This window comes from Furipterus horrens, unplaced genomic scaffold, assembly GCF_987537825.1.
Source record: "Furipterus horrens unplaced genomic scaffold, mFurHor1.1.pri manual_scaffold_10, whole genome shotgun sequence".
NCBI lineage: Eukaryota > Metazoa > Chordata > Mammalia > Chiroptera > Furipteridae > Furipterus > Furipterus horrens.
In genome coordinates, this window is record NW_028327180.1 from 43776310 (window position 1) to 43796721 (window position 20412).

The window sequence follows — 20412 nt, forward strand, 5'->3', positions numbered from 1 at the left end:
TGGGTAGTGTTAATGTTTCTAAGTGTGTTTGCCAACTTCTGACCAGGGGAGGACTTATCTCCATCTAGCCCCAGTCTGGCTTGGGCCTGGGTGGCCCTTTCACCGAGGACAAGGGAATTGCAACATTTGGAATTCCTTGTGCACATTGTCCCCTTTCAGAATAGGCTGCAGGAAGACACCACTATCCTTCTAGAACCAGGAAGAAGTTTTGTTTAAAAGCAAACGTCCCTGGGGTTGTTCAAAGTCCAATCTTTGCCTTGGCGCTAGGGGGACATTTGATAACTGAGCCTGCTCTTCCCGCTCTGTGGCCACCCCCAACCTCCAACACACACAGAAAGGCACGTAAGTGGATCTAGTACTCAGACAAATACTTCCACGAACACAGTGAGCATAGGAATGTCATGTCCCTCAAAGAGCTTTTCCAAACAAGTACCCCAAAGCCGTCTGATGTCTTAAGAGGAGTGGAGGATACTTGGTATCTAACAGTCTGTGCTGGGTTCATGACATGGTTCACGAGCCAGAAACACATATTTTTCTCTTCAGACGACCTCGTCCAAAAGATCAACAAAACTGAAGTACTCCTGGGGATCGTCAATTAAATTTTTTTCAAATTTAATACACGGTAGTATTCATTGGATATTTGAAAAAAAAATATACAAATCGTTCATACCTGTGCAGGAGCTGTATTCTTCACAGCAATAGAGATCAGTTAAATGCAACTGCGAGTAGGTTACAGTAAGGTGTTTAACATAAAATTTCTTCTAGTCACTTTTTCTTCTAATAAAAGTGCTTGTTTGACTATACCTTTTACTTTTGTTAAATAGTTTGTATGTTGATTAAAAAAAAAAAAAAAGGAAACGTCCCTGGAGGGGATGATCCCACCCACCAGCGGAAGCTGGTTCTGCTTATCCATCTGAGCCGTTTTCTCGATTGTCACTCAGGAATGAGGGAGGCGGGTCCTCGAGAAGTGTCCAATCGGGCGGAGCAGGGCAGGTGGCTCAGCTGAGCAAACCTGTGGACGTTCCTGGCCTCCCTAAGTCAAGACCTACCTGCGCTAAACGGTGTAGCGTCAGTGCCGCTGTGGCTTCTACCCTCCGCGGGAGCGGAAGGGACCATGCAGGGGGACCCCAGAAGCCGGGACATGGTGAGTGTGCGTGGCTGGGGTCTTAGGATGGGGACGAGGGACTGGTCCTTTGGAACCGTCCGAGGCAAGACCGGTCTTCCCCGTGGTCAAGTGCGGAGTCTGCAGACCCGAGACTGCCCCGGACGCAGCTCGGATTTGGCTTCCGGGATTTGTTGAGCGAGAGGAGCTGTGGTACTCTTTTCACTTCTTGGGTAACAGTTTTTTTTCCCGAGTTTTCGAATTGTTTGGAAAGTATTTCTCAAATCCAAGATCCTGTTCCCCCAAGTTGGCTCTTCCTAGGAGTGGCAATAAATCTCCAAATTTCCAAATCCCTCTTCAATTTCCGAATGCCAAATATCGGTCATGGAGTCATTTTGACTTAAAAAAAAAACAACAGTAAGTGCTATTCAAAAATATTAACTTTTTAACGGTTTATATTCGTTGTGGGTATTTTACATGAGAAAAAAGCCGACAATAACCAGCTGGAAGAAGTGGATGAGATCTTCGGTCTTTCCGCAGGACATTTCCTGGGCACATACAACCTCTGGGAAGTCCTTTGGGTGGAGATTTCTCTTTGGAAACCTTCCCGGGTGTTCTCTCCTGTCAGCACCGCTCCTCCCTGGGTTTGTCACTTGAAAACATTTATTAATTTGACTCATTTGTTTTCAATAAGGGTATAATGTAATTAATACAGCTTGAAAGACAGTATGAAATAGTTCCAAACAGGCACGAAAGGTGTAAACTCAGAAAAAATTAAAATATTGCAGTATTACATTCTATTTTTGTAGAATTCTTTCACTCTTCCTTATGGAATTTGCGTAGTAAGTTTCTAACATTCGTTTTGTTCTTTGGAGTTTTAATGTATAATTCCAGGGCTTAGTCTTGCAAAGCTGAGAAAAGCCACTGAGCCTGGAAAGCTGGGTATGCAAGGGGGTGGGGAAATGGGGAACAGGACAGGGAGGGGTGGGGAACAGGGATAGTGATGATGCCTTTTCTGGGGTTGTAGTTATGGCTTTTTAGGTTTAGACATTTTTAGATTTTATATTGTTTTGCACTCAGATTATAGTTTGTGCACATTGAGAAAGTCTGAAGATCAGGTGTTTTATCTCAAAGACAAATGGTTCATGAAATTGGGGGTCATTTGAGTCAGAATCTGAAACGGAGTCAGGCTGAGTTGCCTCACGGAGAATGGAAGCCTGCGGCAGGGGGGCACTTCCATGCCTCCAGGAGAGGGAAGGGTGTGTGGAGTTCTGAGAGTTCAATCCTGGGGCTGCTTAGGGATCCCCACCCTCCTTCCCCATGGACTGACCAACTCTAGGGGTTTTGTCTCAACTGGGTTGTCTGAACCCCAAGTCTGGTGTTAACATGAAAACGTCCAAAGCTGTGAAAAAATAGTTTATTTGGCCTAAACACAGGATAGGCCTAGAAACAGGATTCCCAACAGACTGAGAAAATGCTCCTGAGGATGACAGTTTGCAGTTCTTTTAACATATTTGGAATTAAGGAGGGAACATCGATTACATGGAGGTGAAAGACAGCAAGGCCAGGATTGGATTACAGGACACTGATCAAGACTATGTGCTCCCTTAAGGGTTGTTAAACTTTAGGGTTCTGAAAAGGACAGGACTCTCACATTTCAAAGGTGTGTTAACCTTGTAGTAGGGATATGAGGCCTGAGGCTGGATGACCCTTCACGACCCACCCAGTTATGAATTTGTGATCAGATCACCCTGTGAGGTGACTTTCCTCACTGAGCTTTGTCAGGTTTGTTACGGAGCCCTTTTTCATCCACACTGGGGATAGGTTCCATTTTCTTTTTCTTTTTAAAAAAAAATTGGATATTTGTCTTTTTGTTTATTTTATTGATTATGCTGTTAAAGTTGTCCCAATTTCTTTCCCCTTTGCTCCCCTCCACCCACCTCCCCCACCCATCAGTCTCACCCCCTCTTAGTTCATGTCCATGGTTCATGCATATAAGTTCCTTGACTGCCCTTTCCTATACCATTCTTAATATCCCTGTCTATTCTGCACCCTCCTACTCTGCTTAATTCCTGCACCACTTCCTCCTTCTCCCCCTTTCCCTTCCCAGCTGACATCCCTCCACCGGCTCCCCATACCTATGATTCTGTTCCACTCTGGTTGTCTGCTTAGTTTGTTTTTGCTTTTATTTTTTTAGATTCTGTTGTTGACAGTTGTGATTTTGTTGTCATTTTAATGTTCATAGTTTTGATCTTTTTTCTTAAGTAAGTCCCTTTGACATTTCATATAATAATGGCTTGGTGGTGATGTACTCCTTTAGCTTTACCTTATCTGGGAAGCACTTTATCTGCCCTTCCATTCTAAATGATAGCTTTGCTGGGTAGAGTAATCTTGGTTGTACGTCCTTGGTTTTCATCACATTGAATACTTCTTTCCAGTCCCTTCTTGCCTGCAAAGTTTCTTTCAAGGAATCAGCTGATAATCTAATAAGTAAATATCCCTTTGTAGGTAACTCTCTTCTCTTGCTGCTGTTAAGATTCTCTCTTTATCCTTAATCTTTACCATTTTAATTATGATGTGTCTTGGTGTGGTCCTCCCTGGGTCTAGTTTGTTTGGGGTTCCCTGTGCTTCCTGGACTTGTATGTCCAGTTCCTTCCCCAAATTAGGGAAGTTTTCCTTCATTATTTTTTCACATAATTTTTCAATTTCTTGCTCTTCCCCTTCTTCTTCCGGCACCCCTATGGTTCAGACGTAGGCATGTTTAAAGTTATCCCAGAGGTTTGTAAGCCTCTCCTCATTTTTTTCAATTCTCTTTTCCTCCTTCTGTATTGCTTGACTGTTTATTTCTTCCTTATGGTCCAGTTTGTTGATTTGAACCCTGGTTTCCTTTCCTTCATCATTAGTTTCGTGTGGATTTTCCTTCATTTCATTTAGTATTGCCTTCACTTCTTCCTGGTCCTGCTTAATCTTTTCTGTCAAATCTGTGAGCATTTTATCACCAGTGCTTTAAATTGCACATCTGTTAGGTTCACTATCTCCTCATCGGTTAGGTTCGCTATTTCCTTGTCACTTAGTTCTCCCACTGGAACCTTGATCTTCCTGGCCTTTTGGGCCATACTTCTCTGTCTCCTCATTTTGACAGCTTTCCACGTTTGCTTCTGTGATTTAGGTAGAGCTGTTGCATCTGTTATCAGGGGTGGAGCCTTAGGTATTCGTTAGTGCTGGTGACCCGGTTCACCATGCTGTGGTGCTGTATGTGGGGGAGGGGTTTGAAAGCGAGCAGTGCCGGTTGCTGCCGCTTTTCCAGGCATTTCTCCCCCTTCCTATACTAAGCCAACTGCCTCCTTTGATAGACCAGCAGTTTCTTCCTCCATCCTAACCCTCACTGGCTTTCACAATCAGAAGCAATGTGGCTCTGTTTTCCCTGCTGCTGGAACCGTGTGTGAGCGATCTGATTTGGGTCTGGGATGGGTCTGTTTGGTCTGGGACTGGAATTGCTTCCTAGGTTTAAAATGTATGACTTTGCATTTGGCTGCAGCTATGGTCCCTGTGCCCCTGCTGCTGTCACCAGCCCAGCTGCTGCTACAAAGCTCCACCACCCCATGGCCCCGCAGCCCTGCACTCCCTGCACCTCCATCTCTCCGTTCCAGTTCTGCCCCTCCTACTCTCTGGCTGAATCGATCTTCTTTATTTCTTTGTTGCACTTTTATGTATCATAGTTTGATTTTCGGGATCTTCTGAGTTGTTTTTAGGTTTGAAGTGGTTGTAAATTCTTTCTTAGTCGTGAGGGAGATGCAGCACATCTGGTTATGCCTGCATCTTGGCTGGGAGTCCAGGTTCTATTTTCTTAATGTGAGTTTTTCTTCTGAACTCTAGGGAAGCAGGCTGTTATGTTTTCATTCCAAGATTTGGGTTTCTTTTCTTTGGATTTTTTCCCCCTCCATTGAGTATAGCAACTCTTTTCTTTTAGTTTACCTTAGCACTTGGGCTTTTAGTGTGTAAGGTGAGAGACACCATGTAAGGCAAGGAAATTCTGTAATTGATCGAATTCTGGTTCTTTTGAGGCAAGAGAACCAAAAGATGTGAGATGGGTGTCTCAGATGCTTTTTCCATTTTTTTTTGTTATTATTTGTATGTTTATATCTCTAGAAAAGTTTGACTATTAAAAAGTCATACTAATTCTAAGGCAAATGGATTTCTATGTTCATTGATATTAGGAAAACACCTCAAAACATGGAACTCTTGAATTTCTTGTTCATTTTGGCGTAGGGGTTTAATTACAAATCCCTAATGCATTATAATGTGCTAGTCATGAGGTAACTGTCTTCAGAGTGAAGTATATTAGAAATCATCTTGTCCTTTTTATCAGAAAGAGATTTGGAAGATTTTGATGGTCTGTAGTATTGTATCCTTAAGTGGTTAAAAGATTGAATTTTGGAGTGGTTTTCTTTGTCAAAAAGTTAAAATTTAATTTTAAAATGTAAAAGTTAAATATGGTGAATAGTGACTGGAAAATATGGTGTATATAAATATCATCATTTTAAATAAATAATAGATGGAAATACCTAAGCTGGGTAACTAACTTAAGAAGACTTGCTGCCTACATATCCTAGTATAGTCCCAGCCTTTCACTCTAGCCACCCTGATGAAATAACCAATTTTGATGATTTGTAGAAATTTCTGTTAGTGTTTCTTTATGAGAAAACAAGCCAGTGCTATAATGCATATAATTTTTCTGTGTTTGTTCTTGTCATGAGTACTTTGGATTGAAGTTTGATGTTTGTTTCCTGAAAACCTAAGCCTCAATCCTCATTTTTTCCCTAGTACTTCTTATCTGGGCAGGCTGATGAGACACCTTGGGAAATCAGGGATTAGGAACTATTCCTTGCTGGGGACCTTCTCCTGTGAGCCATGCTGCCTGTGTTATATTGTTGACACTGCCAAGCCTGAGTTCTAGATGCATGGTACTCTGAGTTTTAAGTTTCAATAATTTGTTGTATTTTGGGAGCATGAGTATGGCAATGGGGCCTTCTTTACTGTGGTTTTGGGTCACTGTCTTGACTGGAATCTATATGTGTGTTTGAGTGAAATTTTGACTGAAACTGAGTTCTTGACATGAGTTTCTTAGGTCAGGTACTAGAATAATTATACCCTGTGAGATAAGTCTATCAGATGGTCACTCCTGAAAAAACAGGTATTTTTTTACTCCGTTAAAAAAAACTTCCTAAAATTAATTTTTGTTAAAGTGTACTTGACATACAGTATTATATTATTTTCAGGTGTACAACATAGTGATTTGACATTTATACACCTTACTTTCTGACTTCCACAATAAGTGTAGTAACTATCACCATACAATGTTATTATGATATTACTGGCTGTATTCCCTGTGCAATACATTACATTTCTCTGACTTATTTATTTCATAACTGGATATCTGTACCTCTTATTCCTCTTTGCCTTTTCCACACTTCCCCTTTGCTGCCATTCTCTCTGGCAGTCATCAGTTTGTTCTGTGTCTGTTTCTGTTTTGTTTGTTTGTTAACTTGGTTTATTTTTATTTTTATATTTTTAAAAATTTCATATTTTGTATTTGTCTTTGTCTGTCTACTTATTTCAATGAGCTTAATGCCATCTAGGTCCTTCCATATTTTGCAAATGGCAAGCTTTGCATTCACTTCTTTTTTTTTTTCTTTTTATGGCTGAGCAATATTTCATTATATGTAAATACCAAATCTTCTTTGTCCATTCATCTATCTGTGGACACATAGGTGGCTTTCCTATCTTGGCTATTGTAAGTAATGCTGCAATGAACATGGGGGTGCATGTTTTTTGAATTAGTGTTTTTGTTTTCTTTATATAAATATCCAGAGTTGGAATTCCTTGGCCACATGGTATTTCTGTTTTTAATTTTTTAAGGAACTTCATAATGTTTTCCATAGTGGCTACACCAGTTTCCACTTGCGTGTATGAGGGTTTCCTTTCCTCTGCATCCTCACCAATACTTGCTATTTTTTGAATCTTTCTAGTAGCTATCTGGTATGTGTGAGGTGATTTCTCATTGTGGTTTGATTTGCATTTCTCTGATGATTATTGATAAGCATCTGTTCACATGTCTTCGGTTACCTGTATGTCTGGAGAAATGTCTATTTGTATTCTCTATCCATTTTTTCATCAGATTTAAAACATTGTTTTGAGTTGTATGAGTTTATATTAGTCCCTAATCTGATATATCATTTTCAAATATTTTCTCCCACTCAGTAGGTTGTCTTTTCATTTTGTCAATGGGTTTTTGTCCACAATGAACGACTTTTTAGTTTGATGTTTTCCCATTCGATTATTTTTGCTCTTGTCTTTGCCTGAGGAGACACATCCAAAAACAATATTGCTAAAACTGATGTCAAAGAGCTTACTGATTATGTGTCCTTCTAAGAGATTTATGGCTTCGGGTTTTACATTTCATTCTTTAATCCACTTTGGGCTTATTTTTGTATATGATGTAAGAATGTGGTTCATCTTCAATTTTTTGCATGTGCCCATTCAGTTTTCTTAACACTGTTGATTGAAGACACTGTCTTTGCCCCATTGTATATTCCTGCCTCTTTTATTGTAGATAAATTGACTATACAAGCATGGGTTAATTTGTGTGCTTTGTATTCTGTTCTATTTTGTCAGTGTTTGTGCCAGTACCATACTGTTTTTAGTACTAAAGCTTTGTAGTACACATTAAATCATTGAGAGTGATTTATTCTATAGCTTTGTTCTTCTTTCTCAAGGTTTCTTTGACTACTTGGGGTCTTTTGTGGTTCCATAAATTTTAGGATTATTTGTTTTATTTCTTTGAAAAGTGCCACTATTATTTTGATAGGGATGCATTGAAGCTTTGGGTAATATAGACATTCAAACATATTAATTCATCCAATCCATGAGCATGATATATCATTATATACATATATATGTTTGTTGTGTTCAAGTTGTTTTATCAGTGACTTATAGTTTCAGATTACAAGCCTTTTGGCGCCTTGATTTAATTTATTTCTAGCTATTTTGTTATGCAACTGTAAATGATATTGTTTTCCTTATTTCACCTTCTGATCATTTGTTATTAGTGTATAGAAATGCCCTCAATTTCTGTATATTTTTGTGTGCTGCAACCTTATTGAATTTATTTACTTTAGTAGTTTTCTGATAGTTTTTAGGGTTTTTCTATAAGTAATATGTCATCTGTAAACAGTGACAATTTCACTTCATCGTTTTCAATTTTGATGCCTTTATTTTTGTTGTCTGATTACCAAGGCTAGGACTTCCAATACTTTATTTATTATAGTCATGAGTGTGGGCATCCTTGTCTTGTTCCTGATCTTGGAAAAAGCCCTTAGCTTTTCATCATTGTGTATGATGGTACCTGTTGGTCTGTCATATATGGCTTTTATATGTTATATTCTTTTTGTTCCTACATTGTTGAGAATTTTTATCATAAATGATGTTATATTTTGTCAAATGACTTTCCTGTTATTGAGATGATCTTTTGATATTTACATGTTTTTATAATGTGCTGTATTACACTGATTCGTCGTTGTCGTCGGCAGCCGTCCGTCTCGAGAGACGATGGTGTAGCTTCTTAAGAGTCTATCTGCACCGCCGAGAATGGCTGTGCAGTCCGACTCGGGAGTGACACGGTATCTGTCTCCTCCCGTGTTGAATCGACATCTTGCGATGACGCTGGAGTGTCCTCTCCAGTGAAGCCGAAGCTACAGAGCCTGGGCAGGGTGATATGGAGGGTCTGCTGTTGCCCATGCAGCAGACCCCCCCCCCCCTCTCTTCGCAGCTGAAGGGCCCAAGGGAAAGACGGAGTCAATACAGCTTGGCTTCAGGTGCGCCGCAGGAGTTGCCGGTGTTGACTACAACGTCAAACCGCCTTAGGGACTCCGGCTCCGGATTTTCTGTCGGGGTTTACTCCCTTAGCCTTTCCCCTGAAGAGGTATGCCGCAAGGCAGCGGAGGTTTTTTGGAGTCAGAGTTTTCCTTCTCTGATGTGCCCTGACAGGAAGATCGAACCAGCGACACTTAGCTCGCAGGCCGACGCTCAATCCACTGAGCCAAACCAGCCAGGGGTATTACACTGATTGCTTTGCAGATATTGAATTTGCATCTCTGGATTAAATCCCACTCACTCATGATGTATGATTTTTAAAAAATATATTGTTAAATCCAATGTGGTTTTATTGTGTTGAGGAATTTTGCATCTGTGTTCCTTAGGCATATAGGTCTGTAATTTGTTTTTGTAGTGTCTTTGGTTTTGATACTAGGGTATTGCTATCTTTGTACAATAAATTCAGCAGAATATTTTTGTCTTCAACTTTTTGAAATAAGAAGTATAGGAATTTATTCTTCAAAAGTGTTTGTTAGAATTCATTGGAGGAGTTTTGTGTTTCTTTTTTAATACAATAGGTTCAATTTTGTTACTAGTAATTAGATTGTTTAGATTGTCTGTGTCATTCTGATTCTTTTTTGGGAGATTGTATGTTTCTAAGAATGTACCCTTTTAGGTTGTCTAGTTTGTTGGTGTATAGTTCGTAGTATACCCCTGGCTGGTTTGGCTCAGTGGATTGAGCGTCGGCCTGCGAGCTAAGTGTCGCTGGTTCGATCTTCCAGTCAGGGCACATCAGAGAAGGAAAACTCTGACTCCAAAAAACCTCCGCTGCCTTGCGGCATACCTCTTCAGGGGAAAGGCTAAGGGAGTAAACCCCGACAGAAAATCTGGAGCCGGAGTCCCTAAGGCGGTTTGACGTCGTAGTCAACACCGGCAACTCCTGCGGCGCACCTGAAGCCAAGCTGTATTGACTCCGTCTTTCCCTTGGACCCTTCAGCTGCAAAAAGAGGGGGGGTCTGCTGCATGGGCAACAGCAGACCCTCCATATCACCCTGCCCAGGCTCCGTAGCTTCGGCTTCACTGGAGAGGACACTCCAGCGTCATCGCAAGATGTCGATTCAACACGGGAGGAGACAGATACCGTGTCACTCCCGAGTCGGACTGCACAGCCATTCTCGGCGGTGCAGATAGACTCTTAAGAAGCTACACCATCGTCTCTCGAGACGGACGGCTGCCGACGAGTTCGTAGTATACACTGAAGATCCTTTGTATTCCTGTTATATTGATTGTAACCTCCTCTTTCATTCTGGATTGTATTTACTAGGGCTTAGATTTAGCAATGGTTCTCACAACACTGTTCTGGTGGCAAGGCCTTGGGGTAGAGAAAGGAGATTCTGATTTTGTCTCTAACTTATGGCATTTTAATTATGTTGTATCTCTGGCTTATGGGTCTCTCTGGGTTTCTTTTGTTCAAAAATTTCTGTGCCTCCTGATATAAATGTCAGTTTTCTTCACCAGGTTAGGGACATTTTCAGCCAATATTTTTTCATATAGGTTCACTGACTGTCTTTTTCTCCCTTCTCCTTCTGTAACCCCTATCATGCAAATGTTAATATGCTTGATGTTGTTTCAAGGGTCGCTTAAACTATCTTTGTTCTTTAACATTCTTTTTATCTTTTTACTGTTTTGATTATATGATTTCCAGTATCTTGTCTTCCAGATTATTGATTTGTTTTTATGCATCATCTAATCTGTTGTTATTCCCTTTAATGTATTTTTTAAAATTTCAGTTATTGTATTCTTCAGTTCCAATATTTTCTTTTTTATGGTTTTTATCTCTTTGTGAGCATTCTGAGTTAATCTATTCTACCATGATTTTGTTGAGTATTTTTATATCTGTTGCTTTGAATTCTTTGCCTAGTAGCTTGCTTGTTTCTGTTTCATTTAGTTCATTGTATGGAGTTTTTCCCTTTTCTTTAATTTGGAAAGTATTCCATTGTCTCATTTTGCTTATCTCTCTGTTCCTGTGCATTATGTAGATTAATTATGTCTCCTGTTTTTAAAAGAGTGGTTTTATGTTGAAAGTGTTATATGGGCCCATTGGCACAATCCCCATTGGTCACCAAAGCCAGGTGCTCTAAAGGTACCTTCTGGGTGGGTTCTGTGTGCCTTTCTGTCTCAGTTTGGCAGGGATTGGTATGGGTACTACTATGGGTGGAATTTTTTCTTATGCTGACTAGTTGCTAATACTTGTCATGATTTATGTGCACAATCTGGTGTGCAGGGCTTGGCCCCATGGAGCAGCAGCTGCTTGGAGAGGTTCTGGTGCTGACTTGAGTCCCTTCTCAGTGTGTCACTTATGGGGTAACTAAGGTGTGACATTCCCATGAGACAAAGCTGGTTTTCAAATATGCCAGCTCTGAAGCCTCTTTGGAGTGGCTGGTTGTGGGAGGAGGCCAGCTGCAGGTTGTGTAAGAGCTAGAGCTGCATGGGTAGTGGGGTAGCAATTTTAGCTGAGCTCAGCTGCTACAGGTGTCCAGTCTGGGTTGCTTTAAGGGACTATGATGAGAGCCAATGTTAGCTGTTGTGTGTACCATTGTTGGAGCCACCTGGGACGAGATACAGTACAAGCTGATGGTAACTGCCTCATGTGGCAAGATTGAATCTACTTTGGGAAATAGTACTATTAGAATGGTGTAATTTTAAAAATGGTCCTGGGAAGATGTCTGTGTTGGATCCTGCCTTCCCTTAGAGTTTCTCTTCTTCTCTTTCTCCCTCTCTTCCCCTCTCTCCTATATAAATAAATAAAATTTTTCTAAAAAAATAAAAATAATTATGGATGGTTAACCATTTTTTTTTGTAATGCAGTAATATGCAACATTTAATGGAATTCTCAATGCTCTGTCTAAAGTTACAGTTATACCTGGGATCTCAATAAAATCAAGGTATCCCATGATTTAGGGGACTTAATGAAATAATATTGAGGAGAAAGAAATATACCTCATGTAAAAATCAAAAGTCTGCCTTGACTTATGGTCATAAAACCAGTTCTTCAAAAACATCCATAGTAATCAGGAAAGCTCTGAACCAATAATTCATTAATTTAATTAAATTAAATCTTCACAACTTCCAAATTGGCTTTAACAGAATTATACTCCATGGTCCCTACCATTTAGTAATGTTACTTAAAATGACCCAGTGTAAATTATAACTTTGCCAATTGGATGCTCACATTAATGATTATAGATTTTCGCTTCTGCTGGTATATGTCTTTAGTGGTATAAATTTCTCTTTGGGTATTACTTTTTCTGTATTCCACAACTTTTGATGTGTTATCTTTTCATTTTGTGGAGTGCAAAATAATTTTTTATTCCTCTTTAATTCCATATATTATTCAGAAGTGTCTTTTTGAATGACCACACATTTGGGGATTTTTTTTACTATCCTGTTATTTCTAGAGTAATGTCCCTGTGATTAAGAGCATATTTTGTATGATTTCCATCCTTTCAAATTTGTTAAGTTGTGTTTATGTCTCAAGACATATTCTGTCTTGGTGAGTGTACCATGTGAACTTGAGAAGAATGAGTGTTCTGCTCTTGTTGGATGAGTATTTTATAGATTACAATTAAATCCAATTGTTATATGGAATGGTTGAGTTCATCTCTGTCCTTGGCGATGTTCTTTCTGCTAGAATTTATAATTTATGGTAAGGGGTTCTTAAAGTTGACAGCTATACTAGTGCTTTCATCTATGTCTTTTTTAAAATTCATTTTGCCTTATGTAGTTTGCTTCTCTGTTATGCACATACATATGAAGAATTGCAATCTCTTGGAGAATTGACCTTTTATCATTTTAAATTAAAGTCTATATTGTTTTAAACAACATGTCATCTGTTAATTATGATAAGAAAAACAAAAGGTATTTAACCTTCATTTTTAATTGACAAGTATCATAATTTATCTTCTTTCTGATGAATTCTTGAATTTTTCTTCTAAAGTAGGTGTACTTATTACAAATTTTCTCAGTTCTTATCTAAGAATATTTTTTTCAATTACTGTATTTTTCGCACTGTAAGATGCACCTCACCATAAGATGCACCTAGGTTTAGAGGAGGAAAACAAGAAAAAAAAATTCTGAACAAAATAGTGTACTAAAATATTTAATAAAATATAACAGAATAATATTTCAACTATGTAAAGTGAACAGCAGTCAATAGCGGTATTAGGAAGCATCATCACTGTCATTAACAAATGAACAGAGACTTTAAGGTTCAAGTACTCTTCTAGTTTTCTGGGAACCCCAAGAATTCATCATTGTTAGTGTCAGAATTTATGAAGCTATGTTGCTTGTAATCACCGATATCACTTTCTTCGCCATCTTCATACTGACCAGACGCCCTGAGATTCAGCAGTGAAGTGGACATTTAAGTGTCCCCAGGGGTTTCACATGGGCCCATAGTTTCCCCTTCTAACAGCTGTCACCACTGCTGACAGGTCAGGTAATACACATCATGGTCTGTGACACAACACTTGCTCCATAAGATGTACAGACATTCCCCCGCCCCCCACTTTTGGGCGAAAAAAGTGCATCTTATGGAGTGAAAAATATGGTATATTTGAAGTATAATTTTGCTTGACATAGAACTCTAGGAAAAAAATTTCTTCCTTTCAAGACTTAAATGTATCATTTTGCTGCCTTCTTGCTAGCATATTTTATGAAGTAATGTTCTAAATTTAGTTCTAAATTTTGTTTTGTATATGTAAGGTATTTTCTCCTCTGGCTTCTTTCAATACGTTGTATTTGTTTTTGATTTTTTCTAGCTCAGTATGAAACTTGGGTGTGTACTTTTGTTGTTTTTCATGTTTAGTGTCACATGAGCTTTTTGCATTTGCAGTTTGCTGTTATGAATTTGATGAAAATTAATTGGTATTGTACTGACTTGTTTCTATTTTCCTTTTTTTGTTTTTTTTTAAAAAGATATGCCCATGATGTGTTTTCAAAATTTTAAATCAGGTTTACCTAGGGTTTGTGGATATTGCCTTCTTATTTGTTCTCTGTTGTTTTTGCATTATTCTTCACTGAGATAGATTGTTTTTTTGAACACATCTTGTTTAGAACAAAATATTTGGGCCATATTTCAAAATACTCTGTTCATGTTCTCTTTCCAAATTTTATAAACAACAGGTTGCCTTGTGACCTAAATTATCTTATGAATTAAGAATAGAAGTTAATTTCCAGTTTTTGTGCTTTTTTCTGTGATTGGGGGAAGATATCTTCTGAGTTACTTATATTCTGGATCAGAACTTGAAGTCTTTGACACCAATCATTGATGATTGAATGATGACAGCTTTAATACTTCATAATTTATTTTCCCCTTGTCTTCACATCTATCCAAGACAACAAGAGAGCCTTAGTGCTTCATCCTACAGCAAGAGGTTGACTACATGCTAGCTCCACCCTTGCATATGAACTCTCACTTTAGTCGACTTTCTAAGCTCCATAAAACAAGTCAGTTCACCATTTTTTGCTCTCTGAAGCTATTTCATGCCTGCTTGAGAGGCCTGCGTTACTTTCCCCAGAGACCTTAATTGCAGAAATAATAATCCCTTTCATACCTTATTGGCAATATGTGGTGTCATCATCTGAGGGATTTCCATGCCCCAAAGTTATCATGTTCCTTACTCAACAGGGAAACTTAGAATTGACAGAAGAAGGGAAGCCATTGTCTAGATGCACAACTACTTCCCTTTGGGTTACAGTTGCCTACAGCATCCAGTACAGTAACGTGCTGTACAGGCTCTATGAAACCACACAGCCTAGGTGTTTGGGAGGCTATGCATACCATCGAAATTCATGCATGTACACTGTATGATATTCCCATAAAGCCAAATTCATCTAACAACATGTATCTCAGAGAGTGTCCTTGTTGTTAAGTGGCCCATGATTAACATTTTAGCTCATCAAATTGTACAGAAAGAGAAAGGAAGAACTGAAACTGATGAATATTACACAAGGTGAAAGCAATGCTTCTCTCTAGAATATTTTTATTCAGCCAGATGCATCTGATAACTTGTAATGTCCTGGAGGACTTTAGTGAGATATGGCCTGCTGCACCTTGTTAAAACTTGGGTTACCTGAGACCCCATAGACTCATGCTTGGTGATTGGAAAGCTTCTGTTTCTAAACCAAATTTTATTCATTGAATGCAGATTTCACATTCTGACTTAGGAGCACTGTAAATTGTAAATAATAAGAAAGGAGCTGAATGAAGTTTTACAAAGCATTGATGTAATTAAAGTAATATTGTTTGTTTTATTTGTATAGATTTTGTCATTTCTCAACATGTGCTGTATCATGCTATTAGAGAAATAATGATGTAATGTGATCACAGTAAAAATGTATAAACAATTTCTATGTGTTCTTGATGGTGTTAAATTTATGAGGTGTACATGTGGAAAGAAAGAACATTTCTTTGATCAAATCATAGAATAAATGTTTGGAGGCGATAGATCATATGTAACCTTCTTATACATGGATTATAGATATTCAGGCTTTCAGTCACACAAGTTTGACTTGACACAATTATGGAGTGTTTTAGGACTCTGTCATCCTTGAGGATGTGGCTGTCATCTTCACCCTGGAGGAGTGGGCCTTACTGAATCCTTCACAGAAGAAACTCTACAGAGATGTGATGCAGGAAACCTTCAGGAACTTGGTTTCTATAGGTAAGGATGACAAGTTCCCTTCACTTGGTCAATTAGAGTGGCGGTCCCCAACGTTTTTGACACCAGTGACCAAATTTTCCACAAACGGAGGTGGGCGGGGTCAGGAGGTAGAGTTCAGGCAGCTTCACTTGCTTGCAGCCACTTACCTCTGGCTGTGGACCAGGTTGGTGGGGAGACTGGGGGTGGAGAGGGTAGAGACTGGGGGTGGAGGTCAGGCGAGCTTCCCTCATGGCCTGTCCTTAACAAGCCAGTGAACCATCTTGGTCCTCAGCCCAGGGGTTGGGGACCCCAGAATTAGAGCACAAGTGTTTTTTACTCATCTGTGTTTTCTAAGATGTATAATTTGAGAAGTAAGGACATTGACAAATAGTCATGGCTCATCATAGAAGTAGAATGTACAAATTTTTAAATAATTTCTAATACTTTGGAATTATTTTTCTGGGTCTACATTTTTTAGGTAAAATATGGGAAGATCATGACATTGAAAATCAGTATAAAAACCAGAAGAGAAAACGAAGGTGAGTCACACTCACAAGAGAAAGCAGTGCTTCAGGTGAAACACCAGTTATCTTTGAAGTTTTAAAAAGAAGCAACCAAAACAACTGCTGCTTTAAATGTATTACATCTTAGAAAATTTTCACCAAAATGCTTTCTTATATATGTAAATTATCGGTGTTGGCAAAATAGATTAGGAAACAGCATTTATTGAACCCTGTATATGAATATCACTATTTTATTCATAGCAAAGGTAAACTTGTCTTGCAGAGCCTTCAGTATAGTAAATTTTGAACAATTCAAGAAAACTATAAAACCTACACTTTCAGTATAAATCATAATAATATAGTTCAGCCCTGGCTGGTGTGGCTCAGTGGATTGAGCACCAGCCTGTGAACCAAAGGGTTGCTGGTTCGATTCCCAGTCAGGGCACATGCCTGGGTTGCAGGCTGGGTTACCGGTTGGGGGTGTGCAAGAGGCAACCACACATTGATGTTTCTCTCCCTGTCTTTTTCCTTCCCTTCCCCTATCTAAAAATAAATAAAGTCTTAAAAAAAAAAAAGAAACCCAGATGGTTTAAAATATATATGTATGTATACATAGTTCAAATATTTTACTAATAAATATAAAATCACTAATAAAAATCATTAATGATGTGTTTCTTGTTTTTTACAGAAGTCATATGTTCAAGAGAATCTGTGAAGGGAAAAAGGTTAGTCGATGTGGAAAAAACATGAGCGTTATTTCAAATTTCAATCTGAATAAGAAAACTCTTCCTGGAGGAAAGCCATGTGAATGCAGAATGTTTGACAAAGTCTTCACGGATCATTCATCCCATAATAGGTATACCAGATGTCACACTGGACACAAGTTCTCTGAGTATCAGAAATATGGAGAGAAGCCATATAAATGTGACATATGTGGGAGAGCCTTTAGTTATCTCCAGTGCTTTGAAAATCATGAAAGAACTCACAATGGAGAGAAACCCTATAAATGTGTGGAATGTGGGAAAGCCTTCATGTGGTTTAAAATCCTTCAGAGACACATGATCACACACACTGCAGATGCTCCTTATAAATGTAAGGTGTGTGCGAAAACCTTTACTTCTTCAACTTCTCTTCAAACATGTGAGAGAAGCCACAGTGGAGAGAAGCCCTATCAGTGTAAAAAATGTAGTAAAGCCTTCATGCATCCCAGTCAACTTCATGTACATGAAAAAAGTCACAGTGCAGAGAAACCATATGAATGTAGGATATGTGGAAAGGCCTTCAAATATTTCAAATCCTTAGAACCACACAAAATTACTCACATAACAGAAAAACCCTATAAATGTAAGGAATGTGGAAGAGCATTCAGACACTACAGTTCCTTAGAAATACACAGAAGATTTCACACTGGAGAGAAATGCTATGAATGTAAACATTGTGGTAAGGCCTATAGTTATCCCAGCTCCCTTAAAGGACACATGAAAATGCACACTGGAAATACACCTTATCAGTGTAAGCAATGTGGGAAAGTATTCACTCTTCTTAGGTCATATAGAAATCATGAAAGGTATCACACTGCAGAGAAGACCTATCAATGTAAAAAATGTAGTAAAGCATTCATGTATCCCAGTTGTCTTCAAAGACATGAAAGAACTCACAATGAGGAGAAACCATATGAATGTAGGATATGTGGAAAGGCCTTCAAATATTTCAGATCCTTAGAACCACATAAAATGACTCACACAGCAGAAAAACCCTATGAATGTAAGGAATGTGGAAAAGCATTCAGATATTACAGTTCCTTAGAAATACACAAAAAGTTTCACACTGGGAAGAAATCCTATGAATGTAAACATTGTGGTAAATCCTATAGTTATCCCAGCTCCCTTAAAGGACACATGAAAGTGCACACTGGAAATACACCTTATCAGTGTAAGCAATGTGGGAAAGCTTTCACTTGCCTTAGTTTGTATCAAAGACATGAAAGAACTCACACTGGAGAGAAGCCCTATGAATGTAAACAATGTGGTAAAACCTATAAAGATCACAGTAACTTACAAATACATGAAAGGAATCATACTGGAGAGAAACCCTATAAATGTAAAGAATGTAGAAAAGCCTTCACTTGTAACAAAAACCTTCAACTACATGTGAAAAGGCACAATGGAGACAAGCCACATAAATGTGAAGAATGTGGGAAAGCCTTTGTTGATCGCTCGTCCTTACAAAGGCATAAGAGGAATCACTGAGTGAACCAGTGACTGTAAATAGTGTGGGAAAGACTTCAGTTATTCCTCTCCTTTCCAGACATGTGAGGACTCACTGGATAAAACCTCACAAATGTGAAGAGTGTGGGGGAAATTTCAGCTGGCCCACATCTTTATATGTGAAAACTTTCACTGAAGGAAATAAAAATGGAAATAACCTGATAAGGCTTATGGGAATTAATTCATGTATAATGTTCCAGAAAACTTTCAAGGTTAAAGAGTTGTTTTTTAAAATTGTAAATAATTTTGGTTTCCCAACCACACGTTGAAATGACAGTTTACCCTTTACAAGTGTTTGAACTGCCACTTAAAAGTGGACCTTTGCAGTTCAAACCTGTGTCATTCAAGGGTCAACTGTAATTTCTTTTAGAAATAAATATTACAGTGTTATAATTCTGGGACATGTTCTTTCAACAACATTACATACCATTAGCAACTAGTGATTTTTCATTAAGTCATTATTGACTTTTTGAAGCCCGTTAGTGTGTGAATTCCAGTGTATTTCTAATATGGAAACAGGTTTTATTTTTAATGATTGTTTATTCATTTTGTGTTAAAGTGGCATTAAAAATTAGTTTGGTATTGGACTTTTTACTGGCCATGTGAAATGTGATGACACTCCCAGTGCATTATATATATGTTAGTTATATATATATGTCCTATATATCCCTTTATTGCTGACAGTGCTCTTTTTTTGGGGGGGTGGTGCTGGTATAAGGGTTTTTTTCCCCATGTTCCTTAGCAATAAACAGTTGGAGTAAATATTTGTATCAAGTTTATCAAGTAATATATTTCCATGTGAATTCTTACTTTAATATTTCATCTTGTGCTTTTTTTTTTTTTTTCTGACTGGCATGTTAGATATTTTGATTTAGGAGGAGAGACCTGTGATATGACCAAAAATCTGTTACCTTGTAGGTAACATTAGGAACTAGATTTTCCAGAATTTATATTCTGAAGTTCCATATTAGACTTTATTAGTAGCCTCACTTGATGAGATATGAAAAGCATATCTCAAAAATGCATTAGTCAGATTGTATGCATTAAAGAGATAGAATGATACACAGGGGTTTTAACATAGGACACCATTTTCCAGGTCATTTTTTGGTCTTTGCCCTTCCCATCAAGAGTTTCTTCAAAACAACTATGATCTGTTAGGTTTCCATTTTCTAAGAGGTATAGTTTTCCAGTGATTTTTTTCATAAGATTCACATCAAAGATCCATCAGAGTGGCTTTTGCTGTAAGCTTTCTTATGTCCACCAGAAGCTAGCTCAGCTTTTCAGGCTTGCAACCATTGTCTGATTCTTTTCTTCTCTAGGTTGTATCTGTATGAGATCTACTTTGTATAGGAAACAGCTTATGCTTTTAATAGTACTGGAAGGTATGTTTTGTTGGTTTGTATTTATAACAGCGCATTGAAGAAAAGAACATGGAGTTTGTTTCTCTACTGCATTGTGCAGGCAGTTGGCTTGACCTGGCCTTTTCATGGTAAAGGATGGTAAGCACCTTCCTCCTGTCATGAATACTGGGTATCTTTTGTTACTTTTAGGTGAATGTCATCTCTCAGAATGTTTTCATTTATGTTTTATTGTATGTAATTTAAACTATGTGCATTTTGCTCTGACTGGTGTGGCTCAGTGGGTTGAGTGCCGTCCTGGAATCAAAGGGTCGCCGGTTTGATTCCCAGTCAGGGCATGTGCCTGGGTTGCGGGCCGGGTCCCCGGTTGGGGGCATGAGAGAGGCAACCACACATTGATGTTTCTCTTCCTCTCCTTCTCCCTCCCTTAACCCTCTTTCTAAAAATAAAATTAAAAAGTTATGTACATTTTTTGTGAACAAACATTTCTGCAGTCATTTCATACAAATATTTTATTAACTGTGCTTTAAGCAGTAGAATGCTAAATATTCTGTTAGAGGGTGTTATTCCTATTTAAGGAAACAAGACCTTTTTTATATGAATCCT

At 38.5% G+C, this 20412-nt stretch overlaps 1 protein-coding gene across 1 annotated transcript; it reads left to right on the plus strand.

Moving 5' to 3' along the window:
- The first annotated feature begins 988 nt into the window (after nt 1–988).
- Nucleotides 989–18507, plus strand: LOC149999905 (uncharacterized). Its single transcript, XM_090288815.1, has 4 exons — nt 989–1144; nt 15573–15699; nt 16157–16217; nt 16870–18507. The coding sequence occupies exons 1-4, from the start codon at nt 1115–1117 to the stop codon at nt 18428–18430; spliced, it is 1779 nt and encodes a 592-aa protein (XP_090144941.1). The 5' UTR covers nt 989–1114; the 3' UTR covers nt 18431–18507.
- The last annotated feature ends 1905 nt before the right edge of the window (nt 18508–20412 follow it).

Excerpts from the sequence above, each read along its gene's own strand:
- LOC149999905 (XM_090288815.1), top strand. The coding sequence starts at position 1,115 with ATGCAGGGGGACCCCAGAAGCCGGGACATG. Across the intron at positions 1,145-15,572 it reads ACCCCAGAAGCCGGGACATG|GACTCTGTCATCCTTGAGGA; the intron begins GTGAGTGTGCGT and ends GGAGTGTTTTAG. Across the intron at positions 16,218-16,869 it reads AACCAGAAGAGAAAACGAAG|AAGTCATATGTTCAAGAGAA; the intron begins GTGAGTCACACT and ends TGTTTTTTACAG.